General features: G+C 45.5%; 1 protein-coding gene across 1 annotated transcript in view; it reads right to left on the bottom strand.

The window, feature by feature from the left end:
* Window positions 1–1,035: 1,035 nt before the first annotated feature.
* The window catches only part of KCNK17 (potassium two pore domain channel subfamily K member 17), a 51,114-nt gene continuing 27,600 nt past the window's right edge, over window positions 1,036–24,549 (bottom strand). The window contains exons 2-5 of the mRNA XM_050948628.1: window positions 24,121–24,235; window positions 7,667–7,833; window positions 5,487–5,655; window positions 1,036–2,470 (exon numbers count right to left, since the gene is read on the bottom strand). Of these exons, the coding sequence (XP_050804585.1) occupies window positions 2,208–2,470; window positions 5,487–5,655; window positions 7,667–7,833; window positions 24,121–24,235 (714 nt within the window). The 3' untranslated portion in view covers window positions 1,036–2,207. The remainder of the gene's footprint in view (window positions 2,471–5,486; window positions 5,656–7,666; window positions 7,834–24,120; window positions 24,236–24,549) is intronic.

The raw sequence follows: 24,549 nt of genomic DNA, 5'->3' as shown, positions 1-24,549 counted from the left end.
CCTTTCTAGGTGTATCTCATTTTGTGCCTTAGCCTGATTTTGTCCCTGCATGCTTCTGCTATTCTTTTGTAGTCATCCTTAGCAATTTGTCAGGGTTTCCACTAGGGCTGTCAATTAATGGCAGTTAATTAACGTTATTAACTCAAAAAATTAATTGTGATTTAAAAAATTACTCACGATTAATTGCCGTTTTAATCACACTGTTAAACAACAGAATACCAAATGAAATTTATTAAGCATTTTGGATGTTTTGCTACATTTTCAAATATATTGATGATGCTCATTAAAAAATATATGTTAATTAAATTTGTGACTGAACTATTTGGGGGAGAATTGTATGTCTCCTGCTCTGTGTTTTACCCACATTCTGCCATATATTTCATTTTACAGCAGTCTTGGATGATGACCCAGCATGTTGTTCGTTTTAAGAACACTTTCACTGCAGATTTGACAAAATGCAAAGAAGGTACCTATGTGAGATTTCTAAAGATAGCTACAGGACTCGACCCAAGGTTTAAGAATCTGAAGTGCCTTCTAAAATCTGAGAGGGACTAGGTTGGAGCATGCTTTCAAAAATCTTAAAAGAGCAACTCTCTGATGTGGAAACTACAGAACCAGAACAACTAACCTTCTGCTAGTGGCGGATGATTAAAATTAACATGTGTTGGACTGCACTGCTTTGGATCGTTATCAAGCAGAACCCATCATCAGTATGGACGCGTGTCCTCTGGAATGGTGGCTGAGGCATGAAGGGACATATGACTCTTTAGCAGATCTGGCATGTAAATACCTTGCAATGCCAGCTACAACAGTGTCATGCAAATGCCTGTTCTCCCTTTCAGCTGACACTGTAAACAAGAGGCGGGCAGCATTATCTCCTGCAAATATAAACAAATCTGTTTGTGTGAGCAATTGGCTGAAGAAGAAGTAGGACTGAGTGGACTTGTAGGGTATAAAGTTCTACATTGTTTTATTTTTGAATGCAGTTATTTTTTGTACATAATTCTACATTTGTAAGTTCAAATTTCATGATAAAGAGATTGCACTACAGTGCTTGTATTAGGTGAACTGAAAAATACTATTTCTTTTATTTTTACAGTTCAGATATTTATAATAAAAATAAATATAAAGTGAGCACTGTACACTTTGTATTCTGCGTTATAACTGAAATCAATATATTTGAAAATGTGGAAAATATCCAAAAATATGTATATAAGTAGTATTCCATTATTGTTTAACAGCACGTTAATCACGATTAATTTTTTTTAATCACGTGATTAATCACAATTACTTTTTTAAAATCACTTGACAGTCATAGCTTCCACTTTTTGGAAGCAATTCAGGACCTTTTGACTCTGGGAGACTGTGAACAACTCAAGTATCTGTATTGTCATACTCCTGGCCCTCTGTATTTCTAAATGCTGAACCCTCTATCTCAAAAGACTATCTTTTACATCCATCACATTCTCTTCTGCCCATTGCTTTTCTTGAACATGGGTCCCATGCAGACAATAGGTGACTCATCCAAAATCTCAAACCTGGCCTAAAAGACCAGATTTTCAAAATGCATGATTTCGGATGCTGGTAGCACAGCAGGGAAGACTGAATGAGCAGACTGGGAATGTGTATCCAAAGGGTACCAGGCATTAGACTCCATAAGCTCTTTTTAAGCAGCACAAATGATTTCTGGGGAGTTATTTCAATAGGACACCCCTTGATCAGTCTCATGAGCTTGACAGAATGCCACATGAGCAGTTCTAGCATTCCATCCATCAGGAGGTACTAGTGCATATGCCAGGAGGCTAATAGGAACACACAGACCACTGTGGTCTTTATACCATGAGAATCTCAACAATTTCTTTTTTCAGATTTTCCCATTTATCAAACTATTTACAATCCAGTCTGTGTCCAGATCAAAAGCAGACTTTGTAATCATTGGGATGAAATAAGCCCTGGAGCCACTGGCACTAAAAAGCGCTTTTGGTTTTCCCTTCTCTCTCTCAAAATATGAAAATGCAACATTTTATTTCAATCACTTGATTCACAGTAGAGTCTCTCCAAACTCAATTCTGCTGTCTGGCTGAACTCCACGCCAAGCATTTTAAGAAGAACGGTGCTACAACTCCTGGCACACCAAAGAGGACTAGTCCATCAGATGTTCCTTCTGCAAAGTTCACATTGTCTCAGAAAAGCTTTGTGCCTGCCATTCAGTTTGCACCTTCAGGTTTTGTGTCCTTGCTGCTGCCGTTCTCCACGTCATCAGGCCTCGGGCTGCTATTTTTGTTACAATCCATTAACTCCTGCTCCAGCTCTTTGCTCTTCTTCTTGCCGCACTGGCAGAGGTCACTAGAGTTCTCTAGCAAAGTGATGCACAGACTGATGACCAGGGCCAGCCAGGCCATCCCAAAGAGGATCCACACAGATACCAGGATCTTGTACCAGGAAGGGTAGGTAAGGTCTGGGTTCATCCCTGGAAGAAAAATACCCCAAACATTTATAGCCATTGGGCCAAGAGTGCTGTAAGAGAAACTTTATAGCTAAAGCTAAAGCAGAAGCTTGGGTTGGGAAGGACTGTTGGTGTCTGCTCACTGGCAACCCTGGGAAAAGCCATGGACCCTTTACATCCCTTCAGCATGGCAAGCATAAGAGCCGACTTCATGGATGCTCCGGGCTGGATGCTCCACGAAGAAAAAATGGTGGGTGCTGAGCACCCACTGGCAGCCCTATCATCTCCCCACCGCAGCACCTCCTGCCCACCAGCAGGTCCCGTGGATCAGCACCTCCTCTGCCCTCCCAGTGCCTCCCGCCCACCGCAAAAGCTGTCCTGCAGCGTGCAGGAGGCTGAGGGGCAAGAGGGAGGAGAGAAGACGTGCCACACTTGAGGGGGGGTGGAACTGGGCAGAAAGAGACAGGGCAGGGGGAGAGTGGGGGCAGGAAGAGACGGGGTGTGTATGGGGCCTTCAGGGAAGGAGTGCAGTGAGGGCAGGGCCTGGGACGGAGCAGGGGGTCAAGTACCTCCCGGCACTTTGAAAAGTCAGCGCCGGTGATGACAAGAGTGGTGTTCAGATACTACAGTGACAGATGTGGTATAAAAACATAATGGATTAGACTGAACTATGGGACAGCTATAACTCTCCATGCTGACTGGTATGGAAATATCACAGAATGATACTGCTCCCTGTACAAAATGTGAACCTGCCAGCTATCTCATGGACAAGCAGGAACTGTAAAACAGACCTATTTCATGGCTTTGTCAGCAACAGCTCATAATTCACTGTGAGTTGTAAATATGACCATAAAGAAGAAAAGCAAAACCAAAATTAGATCCACGTTCAAAATGTAACCACATCCACGGGCCTGTCAGCAATTTCATTTACATAATCCTATTTGCCTCCGGTTTTTGTTAAGCACTAAAATACTGTCACAGGATGGCAATGTTTGCTTGAAATACCCTTCCCTATTAATAGGTGTTCCTGGCTAAGAGAAGGGTAAGAGGCTTCTGCTTACTCACAGGTGCCACATTGAGCCACCTGGCATATGAGTGAGGTGAGATGGGGTATCTAAGATAAGGGCTGAAAAGTCCTCTGGGAGAAACCCTAGGAGCAGACAAGCCTGGGAAGAAGGTTTGAACTGAACTTTATGTCACCTCTGGTTGTTTCTTGGTTACTTAGATTGTAAGCTGTTTGGGCAGATACCATCTGTTTGTTAAGGGCTCCTAGGTGCTGTGGTAATATAATAAAGCCAAACCCCAGAAAGAGGGTGAGTTTGGTTTCTACCTCCTGCATGGACTGTGTTGAGGAAATAGTTTGGGAAAGGCATCTGCTCACAGACACAAATATACACTAGATTCAAATCACAAGGAGGAGATAAAGTGCTTGCAATGTTGTTTTATTTATCGCCACTTAGCTCCTGCATTCATTTTTAATGGGAAGGTTTGTCATTTTCACCACTGAAAACCCATGGGCTGTGCAAACATTACGGAAAAGGACACAAAATGGCAGAATTAAAAAAAACAACCAAACATACCAGCACAACAAAGTTGCCAGGCAGCTCTCACCTGGTGCCAGGTCATTTATAATCATCTTATTTATTTAATGTTGAGTAATCGCCACTGGTTTGTAAATAGCCCAGTCCTGGCAATAAACAAGCCTGCCCCTTTGCCTACATTCTTCCCCATCTGTGCATAAAGGGTGCAATTCAGCCCTACGCAGAGATGAACACAAAACCTGTGCACCACCTGTGTCTCACTTAAGCACAAGGTTTAAGCAACCCATAGGCTTCGCAACAGCTTTCTGCACAAAGGTGAATTTCAGCCAGAGAGACTCTTGTAGGTTCCTTGGCTGTCAATCAGGAAACTTTCACCAGTGCGAACTTCACCCTGAGGTTTAACAGCCATTAGCAAAATGGCTTCTAAAAAAAGTGAAAATGGCAATACGATGGACCATTCGATCCATGGAGAAAGCTTTCCCTTCCACAGGTGTTCACCTGATGGGTAAGGCATTTGGAACGATCCAGTTAGACAGAGGATGCAAGCCACGCTGCAGCATCCGTACTGCAGGAGGGTTGACCGGGAGCGTAGAGTTATAGATTTTAAGGCCAGAAGGCACCATTATTATATAAGATAGGCCATAGAGTTTTATCCAGTTACTCCTGTACTGAGCCCAATATTCCTATTGTATTAGGCTGGTTATGGAAGGCAGCTTACAGACTCCTCAGCAGTCAAGCCTCTGCATAAGATGGGGAGTAAAATCTGATTGCCTGTCTCTATGTCAAAGGTGCCCATCACTAAGGTAATTAAGCACCAAATTAGAGTTTTGAAGAAATGGGGTGGGAGGGTGGGGAAAAGTCTATAAAAAGGTGTTTTCCTCTCTCTCTTTCCCAGGCCTTCAGGGGTGTGCGTGTTTCTCTATCTCGTGTTTTCAGTGGCAAAAGCTTTATCAAAAAGGCGTGTGCTGTTTCAATCTGAACACAGTCGGGGTTAGGCTCAGTCTGTTTCCTCTGGCAAAGGGTTTTGGAAGCTGCGAACACTCTGCCCCTGCTGCCTGACAGTCTAGGCGTCTCTCTTGGATTTGACAGAGGAGAAGGTAGTGACAATCCATTGGTAGAGTAGGATCAGGACGAGACAAAATGTTTTAGGTGTTGAGGTTTTACGTTGCGATACAGCACATTTTAATATCAGACCTCACGATGAAGGCTATAATGCTCTGACTAGTTCTGGTCTAACAAGGCGCAGGGTGGCTAGATGCAGAAGGACTTGAAGAGATTGCTTTCCACTTCCTGCCATACAGAGGAGTCACCATGCATGATCTGGCTATCTCAAAAACCATCTCCTCCTCTATGACCCCTCCAAGTCAGCCACCTATCAAAGTGCATTTGTCAGTTCTGGGAATCATTAAAGGGTTAACACTGTCAAATGGGTCTCCAGTATGCCACACGCTGTTTACCGGCTTCCATTAGGTGAGAGTGATGAAATCCCAGCTACTTACCAATCACATAATCTCCAAAGCCTATTGTGCTGAGGGTAACAAAGGAATAGTAGAATCCTTCTGCATAGGTCCAGCCTTCTATCACAGAGAACAGAAATGGGGGTAGCAGGAGGAACAGCAAAAAGCCAGTCAACAGCGCACAGGTCCTTGTCAGTATGGCTGCTGCCTCCTAGTCAAACAGAAAAGAAAAACCCACCAGATATGAGTCTGGAAGATTAGAGTAGACAGCAAACAGAGGGCTCAGCACGTTGCTGAAGTTGATAAACATGTGTGCGGTCCAGACAAGATCGATGGTCTAGCTCAGGCACTGCATCCAATGGCATGAGTGGAGTTGGCTGGGCCAGAACCAAAGCTTTTAGTCTTATCCAGGCCAGGCAAAGTTCACCCAGTGCAAAGGGACATCACAAACCCTTTGCCCACAAGTCTCAGTTAGAACCTCTTAGGGCAAGGGTCGGCAACCTACAGCACGTGTGCCAAAGGTGGCACGCGAGTTGATTTTTAGTGGCACTCTACTGCCAGCTGGAGTCCTGGCCACCGGCCCCACTCAGTCTGCTGCCTTCCTGGATGAACGGAACTCCGGGCAGGCAGCGAGCTGAGCGGGGCCGGCAGCTGGGACCCCGCCTGGCAGGAGCCAGCAGACGGAACCCCAGACTGGCAGCAGGCTGAACGGCTCAGTCTGCCACCCCCACTGCTGGTCTGGGGTTCCATCCACTGGCCTCTGCCAGCTGGGGTCCCGGCCCCTGTAAATGTAAAATGTATCACTGGCACGTGAAACCTTAAATTACAGTAAATAAATGAAGACTTGGCACACCACTTCTCAAAGGCTGCCGACCCCTGTCTTAGGGCATTTTTCTCCTTTTATTTATAGGATGACAATGGCACCATTCACAGTGCTACAGAGCAGGGAGCTGCAAACATTCTCTCCTTGGAGACCAGTTGATAATACAGAGATTAGCTTGTGGACACTGCCCTTCATGATTACAGTCATGTGGATCACCTCCCATCCCATTTGTGATCAAACACATGGGTGAAATCCTGACTCCACTGATCTCAAACCCCACATTGTCTTCAGTGGGATCGGGATTTCACCTAACATCTCTGTGGCAACTACCACTAATACATCCCATTACTATTGTGGGAAATTAGAATTAGGGAAGTGTTTAATGTATTATTAGCTTCTTTTATTGCAGCTGAAAACAAGGAGTGACAACCCAGGATAAACCAGTTTGCTGTGTATCACCAGATGTCCCTTGATTGCCAGTGGAAAACCTTTGCTGTAGAGAAGGCAGTATCAGCACTTCTGCTATCAGTCAGTTTTCAGGATCTTGCAGCACAGCCTAAAGTTGAAATGCGTTAGTAGCATGTGCCTCCAACAGAAAATTCTTTCCCACCTCCAAGAAAATACATGTTGTATATTTAAAAACGACTGGGTATGCAATGTATATTTCTGAGTTCCATGTCAGGGATTCAATAGGGTCCATGTCAGGGAAGAATGGCTCCTTTGAGATTAGCTAGTAAACAGAACAGAGAAACAGCAGAGGGAACTCTCTTGTGACAGATAGAATCAGACTGTATGCCGAACCCCTCCTGCACCCCAGTCCCCTGCCCTGAGCCTCCTCCTGCACTCCGCACCCCTCCCCACACTCCAATCCCCTGCCCTGACCCCCTCTCACACTGCCACAGTCCTTCTGCACCTCATCCCCCTGCCCTGAGCCCCTTCCTGCACACTGCACCCCCTCCTGCACCCCAACCCCTGCCCTGAGCCCCCTTTCCCACTGCCACACTCCTTCTGCACCTCACCCCCCTGCCCTGAGCCCCCAACCCCCTTCCCTGAGCCCCTTCCTGCACATCGCACCCCCCACACACGCACCTCGCACCCCCTCCCCTCTGCCCCTGCCTTACATTCATGGCCCTGCATGCCATTTCCCCACCCAGATGTGGCCCTTGGGCTAAAAAGTTTGCCCACCCCTGCTATAGGGGAAGCTGTTCATCAGAACGGTAAGTAAAGCTATCAATTAACTAACAGCTCCTTGTGATATCAGTACAGATGATTTGGCTCCTATAAACCAAAGGTTAAGACAGAGTAATCACTGCTTCCCTTACTGGGTAATTCACACCATCACCCAGACAACCCCTCCACCGTAATGTGTGGATCAGGCGCTTATGGCCAGACTGCTTACCTGCCAGCGCAACTTCTCCCCCAGGCGCTTGGCACAACGCTGAACCCCAGACAGCATCAGCTGCCCAATCCGGTTCAGGAGGATGAGGTTCAAAGGAATCCCAAAGAGGGCAAAGAAGATGCAGAAGACCTGAGCACTCACAGTGTTGGGGCTCAGGTTCCCATAGCCTGGCAGGAAAGGAACAGAGCAGGGTGAATTCTGATGCACTCTCTGCCAGCCCTCCTCCCCCACAGATCTAGACCTCCATCTTCTACTCTAGGAATGGGAGGTCACTGCTTTAAAGAGACCATGCCAGCTCAGCCCACCCCACCCCCATGTATAATTGTTATTACTTCCCATTGTTTGTAACATCCTCTCAGAGGCTGGAAAATAAAATGTCTTTCCTTGCCAATTTTTTCCCCTGTTTCCATTTGCCAGTCACTGAATTTCCTCCCCTTACCCACTGCCCAAGCCAGGGATTTGACAGGAATATTTACTTCTTTGTTCTGGAATGAGTATTATTGACGTCAGTGTGGCATTGGGAATAGGATTTGTTAGACAACTGCTGCTACATAGCCAGTAGAAGACTATCTAGACCATAAAAACATTGCTTGTCTTTAGACATTACATACATTTTGGTCTCTTCTTTTGAAGCGTGACTCAGAAACAAACACAATTAGGCTTGTGCACTTTTTGCTTCGTATACATTATAAGAATGAGGAATAAAAGTTATACACGATTTTTGTTTCTCTTTATAGGATGCCTTTCAGTTAAGTGACGGGGTGACACATGAGTAACATCTTCAAAAGTGCCCAAGTGGCTGATGAACCTATGTCCCATTTTCAAAAGTGGCCTCGTCACTTAGAAACCTAAACTGCATTGAAAGTCTTTATCCCCCTGCAAAAGAACCAACATTCCTCCCCCGCCCCACCCCTGACCACCGATCTTTAGTATCTGGAGGGCTTGCCCCTCTAGGGAGTAGTTTTAGGTGTGAGGATAGGTCTATGCAGCGAATGAAGATGTGAATGTAGCAAAGGTAAGCACACTCATGCATGCTTCAATCTAGCACCTGCAGGTAACAGCAATAGTGAAGATTATGGTGCCAACTGCTTCAGCCTGGGTTAGCAATCCAAGTCCATACCCAGGATGCCCCACACCTTCCTTTGCTCTGTTGACCCTGAATCACTTGTCAGGACTAGCTTTTAACATAAACGGCATTTAAGACCTTCTGATATTTCAAGTGAAGAACAGCTCTTCAAAGGGCTAGCTCTAAAGTTCAGTCCCTTGCAGGAGGCAGGGGTCTTGGAGAAAAAACAGTATGTGATTATCTAATTAACGGACTATCCCAATGCACATGCCCGTGAGTGCTGCATTAAGGCTGCACAGGCATTTCCTAATGTTTGGGTGCATGACTTTGCAACCTTAATGTTCTTTTAACAGAGATTTTTTTAAATGCAATTGTCCATAGAGTCCCTTGCACAAGCTGTAGCTCTGTACAGGCCAAAGGGAGTAAGAAGTTAAAGAGGTCCAGGCACGTGACAAAAGAGGGTGCTAGATGGTTTGGGCAGGGTAGGCTACCTATGAGGGAACATGTGGGGTGTTCCTATAGTAGGGTCTGTTCTTGGGTGTGTTGCAAATGCCGACTGGTTCCAGATTCTCTCCTGGACATTAGACCCAGGGCATTTCGCAGGTTCCTTTGGTCCTGAGGGACAGAGCTGGGAGGTGTTTAGCCAGGAAACTCAAAACAGGAGTCATGTTGACCCAATGAGTATCTATATAACCAGCCAACTCTGAGTTTCCTCTGCTACCCTGTTTAAAATTAACAAAGGTTGCGTATTGGCTTGGGCGGCTCTTCCTTTTCCTCCCTGAGTTCTCATTCTAGCACTAAAGCTTTCCACAGCCTTAGTGCTGTGTGGGAGAAAAAGCTAGCAAAGGTAGGAAGAAAGGACTATATTGTTAGGATCACTTTGGGAAACAGAGCAACCCGAGAGGAGGCCGAACCTATCTCAGAGTACGTCTACAGTACGAAATTAATTCGAAGTTATTTTATTTGAATTTCCTGAATCGAGTTCATACATTCAATGTTATGTGTCCCCACTAAAACGCGTGAATTCGGTGGAGTGCATCCACAGTACTGAGGCTAGCATCGAATGGCAGAACGTTGCACTGTGGTAGCAATCCCACAGTTCCCACAGCCTCTGCCGCCCATTGGAATTGTGGGTTAAGCTCCCAGTACATGATGGGGCAAAAACATTCTCGCGGGTTTTTCTGGGTGTGTGCCGTCACTCGCTCCTCCCTCCATGAAAGCTATGGCAGACGCCATGCTTCCAGCAGATGGTACAGCATGGTGCACCGCCTGTCTCCTGGTATGTTGAATCCACTTCGAATGTCCTCTCCTCTCTCTAATCTTTCATCTAACCATTTCCCTCTGTCTCTCGGCCATCGTGAACAGAGCCGCACAGCTTCTGCCACTTTTTCCATGTTGTTTGTCCTGGGCTCCCGTGGAAGCTACAGAAGGCAACAATTCCCCGCCGTTTCTCAGCCATCGTGAACAGAGCTGCACAGCTTCTGCCGCAAACTCTGTTCACGTTTCCGCCGCAAACTCTGCTCTCGCCGCTTTTTCCATGTTGTCGGTCCTGGGCTCCCGTGGAAACTACAGAAGGCAACAATTCCCTGCTGTTTCTCAGTCACTGTGAATAGAGCCGCACAGACAATCTAGAGAAAGCGGCGGAAGCTGTCCTGGGCTCCCGTGGAAACTACAGAAGACAATCATTTACCGCCTTTTATCGGCCATCTTGAACCGAACAGCTCATTTTGTGCCCTTTTTCAAGGATTACCCATGCAGGCGCCATTGCATGGCAAACATGGAGCCCACTCAGATCTCTGCTGCAGTTTTGACCATTGTAAAAACATTGCGCATTATCCAGTAGTATGTTTAGTACCTGCAAAACTGGGCGAGGAAGCGACGACAGTGCGATTACTATACTGATGAGGACATGACATGGACACAGACATTCCTAGAAGCACGGCATGTGGCAATTGGGAGATCATGGTGGCACTCGGCCAGGTTCATGCCGTGGAACGCCAATTCTGGGCCCGGGAAACTAGCACAGACTGGTGGGACCACATAATGTTGCAGGTCTGGGATGACTCCCAATGGCTGCAAAACGTTCGTATGCGTGGGGCCACTTTTATGGAACTTTGTGACTTGCTGTCCTCTGCCCTGAAGCGCAAAGACACCAGAATGAGAGCACCCCTCACCATTAGGAAGCGAGCGGCCATAGCACTGTGGAAGCTTGCAACACTCGATCAGTGTCAGTCAGGACCCGGTCAGTCAGGAATCAATTTGGAGTGGGCATATCTACTGTGGGGGCTGCTGTGCAGCAAGTAGCCAACACAATCATTGAACAGCTGCTATCAAGGGTAGTGACTCTGGGAAATGTGCAGACCACTGTGGATGGCCTTAATGCGCTGGGGTTCCCTAACTGCGGTGGGGTGATAGACGGAACACATATCCCCACCTTGGCCCCGGCACACTGTGGAGGCCAGTACATAAACGACAAGGGGTACTTTTCCATGGTGCTGCAAGCACTGATGGATCACAAGGGATGTTTCACTGACATTAACGTGGGATGGCCGCAAAAGGTGCATGACGCTCGCGTCTTCAGGAACTCTAGTCTGTTTGCACATCTGCAGGAAGGGACTTACTTCCCAGACCAGAAAATTACTGTTGAGGATGTTGAAATGCCTATAGTTATCCTCTGGGACCCAGCCTACCCCTTAATGCCATGGCTCATGAAGCTGTACACAGGCACCCTGGACAGTAGTAAGGAGCAGTTCAACTATAGGCTGAGCAAGTGCAGAATGGTGGCAGAATGTGCTTTTGGACGTTTAAAAGGGCGCTGGCGCAGTTTACTGACTCGGTTAGATCTCAGCACAACCAATATTCCAGCTGTAATTGCTGCTTGCTGTGTGCTCCACAATATCTGTGAGAGTAAGGGGGAGACTTTTATGGCGGGGTGGGAGGTTAAGGCAACTTATCTGGCTGCCAATTTCACACAGCCAGACAACAGGGCGATTAGAAGAGTGCAGCACGGCTCAGTGCGCATCAGAAAAGCTTTGCAAGCCAGTTTCATGACTGGCCAGGGTACGGTGTGACAGTTGTGTTTGTTTCTCTTGAAGTTACCCTCACCCTGTACATATGAAAGGGAATAAAGTCAAAATTGTTTAAAAACTATTCTTTATTATTTGTTGCACAATGCATTGAGAGCAATTATAAGTTAGGCTGGGAAGGGGGGTTAGAGGAGTGGAGGAGGGGGGAAAGGACAAGTCCAGAAACCAAATCAAAAGTTCACATATCCCAGCTTTCTGGTGCTTGGGCAGTCCTCTAGGGTTGAGTGTTTGGATCCCCATAGCCTCCCCCTTCATATTCTTGGGCGTCTGGATGAGGAGGCTATGGAACTTGGGGAGGAGGGAGGGCAGTTATACAGGGGCTGCAGTGGAAGTCTGTAGTCTTGCTGCCATTCCCGCATTAGATCCACCATACAGTGCAGCATGTCAGTTTGCTCCCCCACGAGCTTGACCATAGCATCCTGCCTGCTCTCATCACATGCCTCTCTCCTCTCTTCGTGTTCCTGTAATGCTTTACGGGACTCTGCAATTGTTTGCCTCCATGCATTCAGCTGGGTCCTAACAATGTGGGAGGACTGCATGAGCTCGGCAAACATGTCGTCCCAAGTTCGTTTTTTCCACCTTCTGATCTGGACCAGCCCCTGGGATGGAGTAGATAGGGGCCACGTTGAAACATTTGCACCTGCGGGAAGAGAAAAAGGGAGGGTAGTATTTTAAAAAATACATTGCAGAGAACAAAGAGGGCACTTTGGTATGAGTAAGTCATCACATACGACTGGGCAACAGAATTAATCTTGCAGGCAGCTCCTAGGGGCACGCAGGGTTCTGCTTCTTCTACATTCATTTCAATGCTTTCAAACTGCTGGGTCCCCTTTCCCACAGCAAGCAATGCCTGGTGGGTTTGCCATATAAAAGGAGGGCCTGCAGGCTCTCTGGGATTATCACTGCACCCAACAACCACCCCGTGTAGCTCCAATCAGGCTCAGAGCAGGGATGAGCCATTTACTGTAAACGCAAACAACCCAGCGCGACTGGGTTCCCCCTCACGTGGATCCAATCAAGCTCTCACTCACCAGAAGTATCTTCTCCAAGGTCATGGAACAGGAGCCTGTCTTGGGAGTAAGGGGAGGCTATTGGATCCAGCGTTAAGATTAGCTCCTGGTTGGGGCGGGGGGCGGGGTGGAGGAGAAACGGATTCCCCACTTGCTGCCTGTGCACTGTCCTCCTCCTCCTCCTCCAATGTATCTTCCTCCTCACTCCGTGCACCTCCCCCCTTGCAGGTGTCCACAGACAGTGGTATGGTAGTGCTGGCATCATCCCCATAACTGCATGGAGCTCGTGGTAAAAGTGGAATATTTGGGGCTGTGACCCAGAGTGCCCATTTGCCTCCCTGGCTTTTTGGTATGCTTGCCTGAGCTCCTTGATTTCTGTACGACCCTGCTCTGTGTCCCTGGAGTAGCCTCTTTCCGTCATAGCCCTAGAGATTTTAGTGTAGGTATTTGCGTTCCTGTTTTTGGAACGTAGTTCTGCCATAACAAACTCATCTCCCCAGCATGTGATGAGATCCCGTACCTCCCGTTCAGACCATGCTGGGGCTCATCTGCGAATCCGGGACTGCGCGATCTCCTGTGATGGTGGACTCTGCATGGTCGCTCATGATGGTGGACTGTGCTGATGGTCACCTGTGCTGGTGGTGACCAAACAGGAAATGAAATTCAAAAGTTCCTGGGACTTTTCCTGCCCACCTGGCTAGTGCATTGGAGTTGAGAGTGTTGACCAGAGCAGTCACAAGGGAGCATCCTGGGATAGCTTCCGGAGTCCAATAACGTCGATTTGCATCCACAATACCTTTAACTCGGGATTGCGATCTCGATTTAAGTGCTACTCCACTTGCCGAGGTGGAGTACAGAAATCAAATTAAAGAGCCCTTTACATCAAAAAAACCCGTTTGGTCATGTGGACGGAATCATTTTTGTTTAGAAATAATTCGTCTAATTCCAAAATAACAGGCTAGTGTAGATCAGGTCTCAGTGTTCGCAGAGATCAGAGCCACCTTTCCCTTTGGGCTTGGCTATACTAGGCAAATTAGTACCAGTGTAAACACAGCCATGTAGTTATATGGTGAACACTGCATCAATGCAAACTGGGACTGACCCTAGTAAGTAGGCTGCACTAGTGCAAGCTCTGCCTTACACCAGAGCAGTGCATCTTCATGGGGGTTGTACCGGCTCCAAAAACAGACCTAAATGCAATTTAGATAAGGCCTTTGTGCCAGCCAAACCTGATGCTGTCATCTCATTTAGGGCATGCGTTACACAATGATACACAGGAAAGCTAAGCTGAATGAACCAAAGGTGTGCTGTTAAAGTGCCTATATTAAAACTCATTGATTTAATTCATGTGGAAGCTCTTCTTCAGAAGTGGCTTTAGCTTAACTCACTTAGTTCATTCCCTGAATTAAACTGAAGTGGTGTAAGGCCACTTCATTTCAGAGTGAGAGTGTCCACACAGAGGTTTAATGTGATCTAATCGATCTGTTTTAAATTCACATTTTCAGTTCATTCCGCTTAACTTTCCTGAGTGCCCTTCCCCCATTGACCTCAGAAATGCATAAGCACTGAGAGCTCTTTGACAAGGGGAGACTGAAGTGTGGCCCCAGGAGCACCGCTGTGCGATCCACTTATATTCATTACACAAACCAGCTTGCCACGCCTCAGCTCAGTCAGGGTAGTGGCACCTCCACACTGAAGATGACGGGCGCTGCAGTTGGCTGTTCCTTGTAGTCTAGATGCAGCTCTCAGGCGCCTAACAAGTTACCAGTGTGTCCAGTCTAGCCTGCATGCCTCTTTACAGACAATGGGGCCAATTTTCAAAGGCTCAAAGGGCAGTTAATTGTTCAACTGCCACCAAAATCCTAGGGGAGTTGGATGTCTAACTCCCCTTTGTACTTTTGAAATTCTGTCCCACTGTCAATCCCACCGTTTTTTCAAGCTTTCTGTGTGGCTTTTTGCCATGTGTCCATCTGTACCAAGTCTGCAGTAACAGGAGCAGCAGTTAGCATGTAGATCTCAAAGTGTTTGCCAAAGGTGGAAGGTCAGGATTATCGCCCTTGTATAGGAATGGGTGAGGAATAAAGGCAGTGAAGTGACTTGACCAAGGTTGGCCAGGGAGCTTGTGGCAGACTGCTGACATGTACAATTAAGAAGATTTTACTGGATTTTTTAAACTCAGGGAAAGCTGACAGGTGCAAGGAGCACATGGTTTGGACAGGTACATTCCTTAGGGGAGGATTTATTAAAGGGGATACTCTATATCTTAGTAAGGAGAAGAGGAAAGAAGTTAATAAAGTACAAATAGGAGCTGAAGAGAAACAGTCAAATGAAACAGCCCCATTCATTTACATCACATGAAGGCAGACAACTAAATATTAACAAATTTTATAAGTACTTGTATACAAATGCCAGAAGTCTAAACTAAGATGGGGGAACTTGAGTGCCTGGTGTTAAATGAGCGTACTGATCTAATAGGCATCACAGAAACTTGGTGGAATGATGATAATCAATGGGAAATGGTAATTCCAGGGTACAAAGCCTATAGGAATGACAGAGTAGGCCACACTGGTGGGAAGCAGCACTATATGTGAAAGAAAGCATAGAGTCAAATTCAGTAAAAATCTAAGTGAATCAAACAGTACCATAGAATATCTACGAATAGAAATTCCATGCTTGAATAATAAGAACATAGCAGCAGGAATATACTACTGACCACATGAGCAGGATGGTGACAGTCATTGTGAAATGTTCAGGGAGATTACCAAAAGAGAAAACCTAATAATAATGGGGGATTTCAACTATTCTCATACTGACTGGGAACATGCCACCTCAGGATGGGATGCAGAGATAAAAGTTCCTAAACACCATTAAGGACAGCTTCATGGAGCAGCTAGTCCTGGAACCTCACAAGGAGAGAGGCAATTTTTGATCTAGTCCTAAGTGGAGCAGAGGATCTGGCCGAAGAGGTGAATATAGCTGAATACCAAAGAAACCCACCACATTAGCATTTGGCTTCAAAAAAGGGAAACTACACAAAAATAAGGAATCTACTTAAATGGAAATTAAAAGGAAAAGTCACAAGAGTTAAATGCCTGCAAGATTCGTGGAAACTTTTAAAAAATACCATAATAGAGGCTCACACTATATGTATATCTCAAATTTAAAAACAAAAACAAAAAAGACACCATGGCCAAACAGAGTAAAAGAGGCCGTTAGAGACAAAAAGACATCTTTTAAAAATTGGAAATCAAATTCTACTGAGGAAAAGAAAAAAGAAGCATAAACTCTGGTAAGTCAGTATAAACATATAATTAGGCAGGCCAAAAAAGAATTTGAAGAGCAACTAGCAAAAGACACTAAAACTAACAGCAAAGTAGATCAGAAGCAAGAAACCTGCCAAACAATCAGTAGGGTCACTGGAGAATCAAGGTGTTAAAGGTATCAGAGGGGTAGCCGTGTTAGTCTGGATCTGTAAAAGCAGCAAAGAATCCTGTGGCACCTTTTGGAGCATTAGCTTTCGTGGGTGAGCATCAATCTTCACAGCAGAGTATGTGGGGGAGATTCTCACACTTGAGTCATTCTTTTTGGGTGACAAATCTGAGGAACTGCCCCAGACTGAGATGTCAGTAGAGGAGCTTTTGCAACAAATTGATAAATTAAACAGTAATAAGTCACCAGAGCTAGATGGTGTTCTCCCAAGAGTTATGAAGGGACTCAAATATGGAATTGCAGAACTACAAAGTGTGGCATGTAATCTATTGCTTAAATCACCTCTGTACCAGATGACTGGCAGATAGCTAATGTGACTCCAATTTTTAAAAATGCTCCAGACGAGATCCTGGCAATTACAGACCAGTAAGCCTACTTCAGTACCAGGTAAATTGGCTGAAACTATAGTAAAGAACAAAATTATCAGACACACAGATGAACATGTTATATGGGGGAACAGTCAACATGGCTTTTGTAAAAGGAAATCATGCCTCAACAATCTATTAGAATTCTTTAAGGGGGTCAACAGGCATATCGACAAGGGTGATCCACTGGAAATAGTGCACTTGGACTTTCAGAAAGCCTTTGACAAGGTCCCTCACCAAGGCTATTAAGCAAAGTAGGCACTCATTGGATAAAAGATAGGAAAAGATAGGTTACTAACCTCGCATACGTTAAAAGATAGGGAAAAAAGGATAGGAATAAATGGACAATTTTCACAGTGGAGAGAAGTAAATAGTGGGGCCACCAAGGACCTGTACTGGTATCAGTGCTGTTCAACATATTAATATATGATATGGAAAAAAGAATAAACAGTGTGTATAAAGAAGGGCAACAAAAATGAGTAAGGGCATGGAACACCTTCCGTATGAGGAGAGATTAAAAAGACTGGGACTGGACAGCTCAGAAAAGAGACGTCGGGGGCGGGGGAAGGTAAGACAGTGGTCTTTAAAATCATGAATGATGTGCAGACAGTGAATAAGAGAGTGTTATTTACCCCTTCACATAATGCAAGAACCAGGGCTCACCCAATTAACAGGAAGCAGGTTTAAAACAAATACAAGGAAGTATTCTTCACACAAGGCACAGTTAACTTGTGCCAGCAAATGTTGTGAAGGCCAAATGTGTGGGTTCAAAAAAGAATTAGATAAGTTAATGGAGGATAGGTCCATCGATGGCTATTTGCCCAGATGGTCAGGGATGTAACCTCATGCTCTGTGTGCCCCTAATCCTCTGACTGTCAGAAGCTAGGACTGGACAATAGGGGATGGATCACTTGATAAATTGCCCTGTTCTGTTCATTCCCCATCGAGCATCTGGCACCGCCCACTCTTGGAAGACGGGATACTGGGCCAGATGGACCATTGGTCTGACCCAGTGTGGCCATTCATACGGTCTTATGTTTCAGTTGACCTGAATCAGCCTCTTTCGGTCAAAAAATATTTTGTCCAAAAAAAGGCCCAGCTCTAACTGGAATACTTCCGCTCGCTGCTGGGAACTCCACTACCTGCTGGGAAGCCACAGGAAGACAGTCACACAGACAGACAAGCACAGAAAAGCACTTGCTTGGCACAGTGTTCCAGAGCTGCCAGGAATTTCATGATTCCACAGATCTGAGCTGGCCTTTGACAGTCCCACCGGGCTGTCTGTGGTAGAGCCAAAAATACCATCTCTGACTGTCCTCTTCCTGCAGCCCGCTTCTTGCATCTGTGTCAATGAGCACTGGGAGGGGAGCAGGGGAGGACAGAAGGGATTTATTCTGATGTACATTTGCAGCTCTTCCCTCATGCCCAAGATGGGGGTGGGGAGAATGGACAAGGGGCACTTTCACTGCATCCATCTTATGTTTAAAATGGTCTCACTGAAACTCATGCATGACATAGCTTAGCTTTGTGAATAGAAAGTGTAAAAGAAGCCCTGGGTAAGTGCCCCCCCATCTGAGACAGCGCTGAGTCCTAGGGATCTGAGATCCAGTGGCACACAGTACCCTCACTGCATTAAGTGAACAAGAGGTGCCACAAAGGCTGGCACCGACGCACCCCAAAATTCACTCTCTCCTCAAATCCCTTCACTGGCTTCCTTTGCTTCTTCTGCATCAAATTCAAGTTTCTCATCTTCACCTTGAACACACTTCCTCCATTCCAAACCTGCTTCAGTGTTTGTATACAGCCCATAGGTACAAGGTCCCTGCCCTGAAGAGCTGACAGTCTGTACTGATCATGGCAAGAGAGGTCATGCTGGGAGCAGGTGTGGGTAACGAATGAGGGGGAGGATGTCTCACACAGAGCAGGTTATAGAGTTGTTTGGGGGATAAGGTTTGCTGCATTAGTCCTTTTTGTATGATCATGTATTTATTGCTACGGTTTTTAAAGGGACTTAGAGAATTATTGTTAGAGGGCTTTGAGAAAGGGAGGGAGGGTGTGCAAAAGGATTTGAAGGAAATGGAAGCTCTGTGGAAGACGAAGGAAGACATTCCAGATGTAAGGGACAGCAGGTGAAAAGGCCCAGAGGTACACAAAGAGAACTAAAGGATTAGGGGAGAGGTGGAACTGGTAGAGAGCCAAAACTCTCAACCACAAGCATTCAAAAAATCATGAGTCAGGCCCCATAAAAATAACAAGATTGGCCTAAAAACACAAGTTTCTAAACATGAAAAAATTGAGATTCTTATCTCCCTTCTGGTCTTTGAGCTTTCAAGGATCATGCTTTCAAGCTTTTCTCAGCAGCTGTAAGGGCTAGAAACTTACTTTGTCTATTTAAACAAAAGTTGAGAGTCTCATATTATCCCGTGACTCGAGGAGCTGAGACTTCAAGGAACTCACCAAACATAAGAACTGATAACACTGGCTTGCAGGGTCTGAACAGGAGATTGTTGGGCAACAGGGAGGAGAAGCAGAGGGTTCTGAGCTGGCAGAACTTTGAGCAAGGGGACATGGTTTTTGAAGTAGGTGCTGAAGATGATGCAGAGTCAGAGAAGGGACGTGTACATGTGTGTGTGTGAGAGAGAGAGAAATGAACAGAGCTGTGGGTGAGGGCAGTGGATTTGGCAGTGGCATTTTGAACAGACTGGAGGGGAGCCAGGAGCAGATGAGAAGGCCAGAAGGATTACAAGATGGGAGACCATCAAGGCAAGGACAACAGTTTGGGCAGCAAGGGTAGAATGTGAAGAAGCTGTGGAGGAAAAAGCAGGAGGAGTTAGCAACACCCTGAATTTGAGGGGTAAATTCCATCCAACTTCTGGTCTCACTCCATACCTAGGATTTCTTTCATACTGCCGTCTATGCTTGAGACAACCTCTCTTGTCTTCCAAACCACTCCTAAACCCTTCTGCACTGATCTCCCATGACTGTGTCCCAGCATGGTCCTGCATCAGATCCATAACCCTGTACATCACATTTCTCTGAGCTGGACAGAAAGTTCTTTGAGAAGGGACCTTGCCTCTTTACATGCTTTGAAGAGTCCGTCTCATTCTTAACTGTGCCTTGAGGTCTGGGACCATGCTTCCTTCCCAGTAACACCTTCTGATGTCTCCAGAACTTGCATAAACATGGACAGGGCTCTCCAGCTAGGGTGACCAGATAGCAAGTGTGAAAAATCGAGACAGGGGTAGGGGGATAATAGGAGCCTATATAAGAAAAAGACCCTAAAATCGGGACTGTCCCTATAAAATCGGGACATCTGGTCACCCTATCTCAAACACAGGGGCTCTACGACCAGACACTTGTATTTTTCCCTTAGACACTATACTGCCATCTAGTGGGCATTACTATAATAAAATGTACAGTACCAACAGGATTCACAGAATTAAATGTCAAGCGCCTGATCCCGCAATCCCTACTTGTGTGAGTAACTTTTACAGACTTGCCATTCCCAAGCATTCAACAATCACAAGGTTGACTTAAAACTCATGAAATTTTGACTGAAAGGTCTCAAAATGAAACTAGAAATGGGGAACCGGGAAACAGGTGTGTTTCCAGTGGGACTGGTTCTTGGCCCTACACTACTTAATATTTTTATCAATTATCTGGAAGAAAACAGAAAATCATCATTGATAAAATTTGCAGACGACACAAAAGTTTGGGGATGAGTAAATAATGAAGAGGACAGGTCACTGTTACAGAGCAATCTGGATTGCTTTGGAAACTGGGTGCAAGCAAACAATATGAATTGTAATATGGCTAAATGTAAATGTATACATCTGGGAATAAAGAATGCATGCCATACTAACAGGATGGGGGACTCTATCCTGGGGAGCAGTGACGCTGAAAAGGTTTTGGGAATGGTGAATAATCAGCTGAACATGAGGTGCCAGTGTGATGCTGTGGCCAAAAGAGCTCATGAAATCCTAGAATGCATAAACAGGGGAATCTCAAGTAGGAATAGGGAGGTTCATTTACATCGTATTGGGCACTGGTATGGGGTATTGGTCTGGCCACTGCTGGAATAGTGTGTCCACTTCCGGTGCCCACAAGTCAAGAAGGATGTTGATAAATTGGAAAGGGTTCAGAGAAGAGCCACGAGAATGATTGAAGGATTAGAACACACGCCTCATGGTGACAGATTCAAATAGCTCGATCTATTTAGCTTAACAAAGAGAAGGGTAAGTGCTGACTTTTGATTACAGTCTGCATGGGGAAAATATTTAACAATGGGCTCTTTAGTCAAGCAGAGAGAGGTGTAACATGGTCCAATGGCTGGAAGTTGAAACTAGACAAAGTCAGACTGGAAATAAGGTATAATTACTTTTCAGTGTTAAAAATTTTACTATTGGACCAATTTACCAAGGGTTGTGATGGATTCTCCATCACTGGCAATTTTTTAACTCAAGACTGGATAGTCTTCTAAAATATAGGATCTAGAAATTATTTTGGGGAAGTTCTATGACCTGTGCTACACGGGACGTCAGACTAAATGATCACAATGGTCCTTTCTGGCCTTGGAATCTACCTACACTGCAATTAGAAATCATGGAAATCATAGAATCACAGAACTGGAAGGAACCTCGAGAAGTCATCTAGTCCAGTCCCCTGCACTCAAGGCAGGAATAAGTATTAGATACCTGAAGCTGGCCCATGCCAGGTGACTCAGGCTTGCAGGCTCTGGCTAAGGGGTTCTTTAACTGCAGTGTAGATGGTTTGGCTCAGGGTGCAGCCTCACAGGGCCCTAGAACCTGGGCTCTAGCCTGAGCCCAAAGGTCTACGCTGCAATTAAACAGCCCCTTAGCCCGAGCCCCGTAAGCCTGTTGACATGGAACTTACTGAACCCTAATTCACATCCTGCCTTGCTTTCCTGCAATCATAGCTATGCCAGTAGTTCTGTGCCCCACAATTATCATATTATTGGCCATGCAAATATACCTTTAATAAAAGGAGAAACGCTCTGACACTGCTCAGTCAAAAATTCTGCATTATTAAGTCAAAAAGCTTAAAATACATCAGAATTAGGACATTAACCCCTCCCACACACAAATAATTATAAAACCTTCCCCATGATTAATAATGACCAGCAGAACACCCCAGTTTCATCCTGATTCTCCTGGGGCTTCTCCACACCATCAGGCCTCAGTCCCCAGTCAGCCTTTAGATGGGACATCTCTTCTGTCATTCTACTCTCATTCATAAAAGGAGAACGGTCAGCAGATTTGGATTTGACTAGTATTTCTGTGCTTCAAACAGAATATAACGTTACAAGACATTAGCCTAAGAGGAGCCAGTTTAAACTAACTGGTTTTGGTCAGTCAGGTTAAAACAAATGTTAAAGGTTTTTTTTTCTTTTTTTTATAAATTGTTAGCACATATCAAGCTCACCTGCCAAACTGCTTTGGTTTCTATTTAACAGTGGTCCACTATGTTTTGTAAGTAGAAGAACTACACTGACGTGGTCTATCTACCTACAGTACTAATATGGCTCTCTCCATTGTTATAACATCTGAGCACCTCACAATCTTTAATGCATTTAACCTCACAAGCCCCGGTGAGGTGGAGAAATGCTGTTGTCTCCATTTTACAGATGGTGAACTGAGGCAGCATGCAGCAGAGCAAGAGCTTGAAGAACCTAGACCTCTCAAGTTCTCAGGTACCACCCAAACCACCAGACCACTCTAAGCCTTGAGGAATGTGGGGGTGGGTGGGAGGGAAAAATCAGAGACAGACAGATACACACATGCAATAGCGTGCCTACTGACACTGGCTTCATTGTGAAAAAAACAAAAAAGCACTCTGAATTCTGAGTCTACCATGGGACTGCCAATATAAAAACATTCCAGCTTGCATGATTGTACCCCTCAGTGAAGCCAGGGCATAAGCCTTAAAAGCACTAGAGTCAAAAACCCTGTTTTACAAAAAAAGACCTTGCTAGGAAATCATTTTTAAAAGACAAGTTAGTTTTGCCTGGAGTGTAGCTAAGCACAATGAGGCTAAAATGGCTTTGGGGGAACAGAGCCACTCCAGTTGGCTTGGAAAGGATGTATAACGAACTATGGGAGTAGGCAAATGTGCTCTGAGCAGGTAGTTTGGTTTTAAGTCAGAGTTCAGAGCACCTAGAGTGTCCAAACTTCTCTGCTCTGTTGGGATGACTGAGCACCTGTAGGATTTTTCATCTAGATTTTAGAATGAGGCTACACCGCCATCCTGTGGTTTATTCTGACACAAGTGCATAAAACAGTTCTCAACCATCTCAGATTCAAAGCGCATGAAAAGGAAACCAGAGTGTCCAGGAAGAAGCCAGTAAAGTCATGTGGGTGTCTTTTCTTTTTCTCAGCTTGTAGAAAAGCAAACTATTATATTATTACTGCTATAATTCCTGATTTCCAGGGTCAGCATTTCTGATGGCAATGCATTTTCAGTACTAAGCAGAGCAGTAAAAACGATTCCCTGTCTGCATGACATGTAGATAGATAGATTTGGGTCTGAAAAATGACAAAGATCAAAAAGGGCTGAAAGATCCAATGTAAAGCTGGAAATCTAGAATGACCCCGAGGCAACTCCTTTGACATTCAGTGACTGATACTCTAAATCCCATGTCAGGGCTATTAATATATTGGCACATACACTAAGGACAAGATTTCAGAGCCACTGGCTAGATAGGGGGCCATGGGCATTTATTAATATTATATAAACGAGCGAATCCATGTAACCCCATGTGCTTTTCACTGTTGCCATTCTCTTCCTTCCATTCCCTTCTTTTCTGTGGAGCACCCATTTGTTGCAGCTTGTCTTAATTAGGCTTAATTAATTCAGGATAAAGACTATCTTTTACTAAGTATTTGTACAGCACCCAGCACAAAGGGGCCCCGGACCTCAGTGGAGCTTTTGGGCACTAACACAACATAAATAAATGATCATTGGAATGCAGAGGAAGTCACGATAATTTTTACACACCAGCTCCAAAACGATTTGTTAAAATCTGGCTCCAAAAAAATCTCTCCCTGATTCCCTGCTACCCTAACCCCTCACTTTTCCCCATTTCCTCATTAGTCCCACATTCACTCCACCCACAGCCCAGATACTCAACAGTATAGGGCTTAGAGATCAAATTCACTTCACCAATACCAAACCAGATGGATCCTTGACTGCTATGAAGATCAGCAGACCCTCTACAAAGCTCAGCTTGGGAGTAAGGCAGAAGCTCACGAGAGACAAATTGACTTGGAATCTGCATGCAGTTTGCTTCTATTTGAACACTGGTGACTGAGAAAGCCAGTGCCTCACAGGGAGGGAGCAGGGTGTGTTCCTGTGATTATTCATTCCCATTCCATCCATGTTCCACCCAGGTTACCCACAACAAGCAGCAGAGATTTCCTACCGATGGTGGTTATCGCAGAGATGGAGAAGAAGAAAGAACCGACTAAGTCCCATCTCCCCAGACTGGTGGTGTTTCCCTGGAGGGTGTGGCCGCTCTTATAGGCCTTGATGATACCCTGCAAAGAGATGGTAGTGAATTCAGGTGAGACTATCAGCCCACAAGGAGGCAACTCCAGCTGTTCTTTGTGTAACTGGCCCTTGCACTGCTGTGTGATGAGAATTTAAATTATAACCCACACTCCTCCCGCTGCTTCCCTCTTAGATGCTGTCATCTGTGTGAGGTTAGGAGATCCAAGGCCTGAGAGGTCTAGGAGGCTAAGGCCATCACCTGTTTATCTTCTGGTACACCCTGACAATAGAGTCTGTGCTGTAAAAGCTGCAGGGACAGTCTCCATCCCAAAGAGCTTGCAATCTAAGGACTGAGTTCTCC

Source organism: Gopherus flavomarginatus, chromosome 4 (assembly GCF_025201925.1).
Source record: "Gopherus flavomarginatus isolate rGopFla2 chromosome 4, rGopFla2.mat.asm, whole genome shotgun sequence".
NCBI lineage: Eukaryota > Metazoa > Chordata > Testudines > Testudinidae > Gopherus > Gopherus flavomarginatus.
This window is presented reverse-complemented; position numbering and strand designations above follow the sequence as displayed.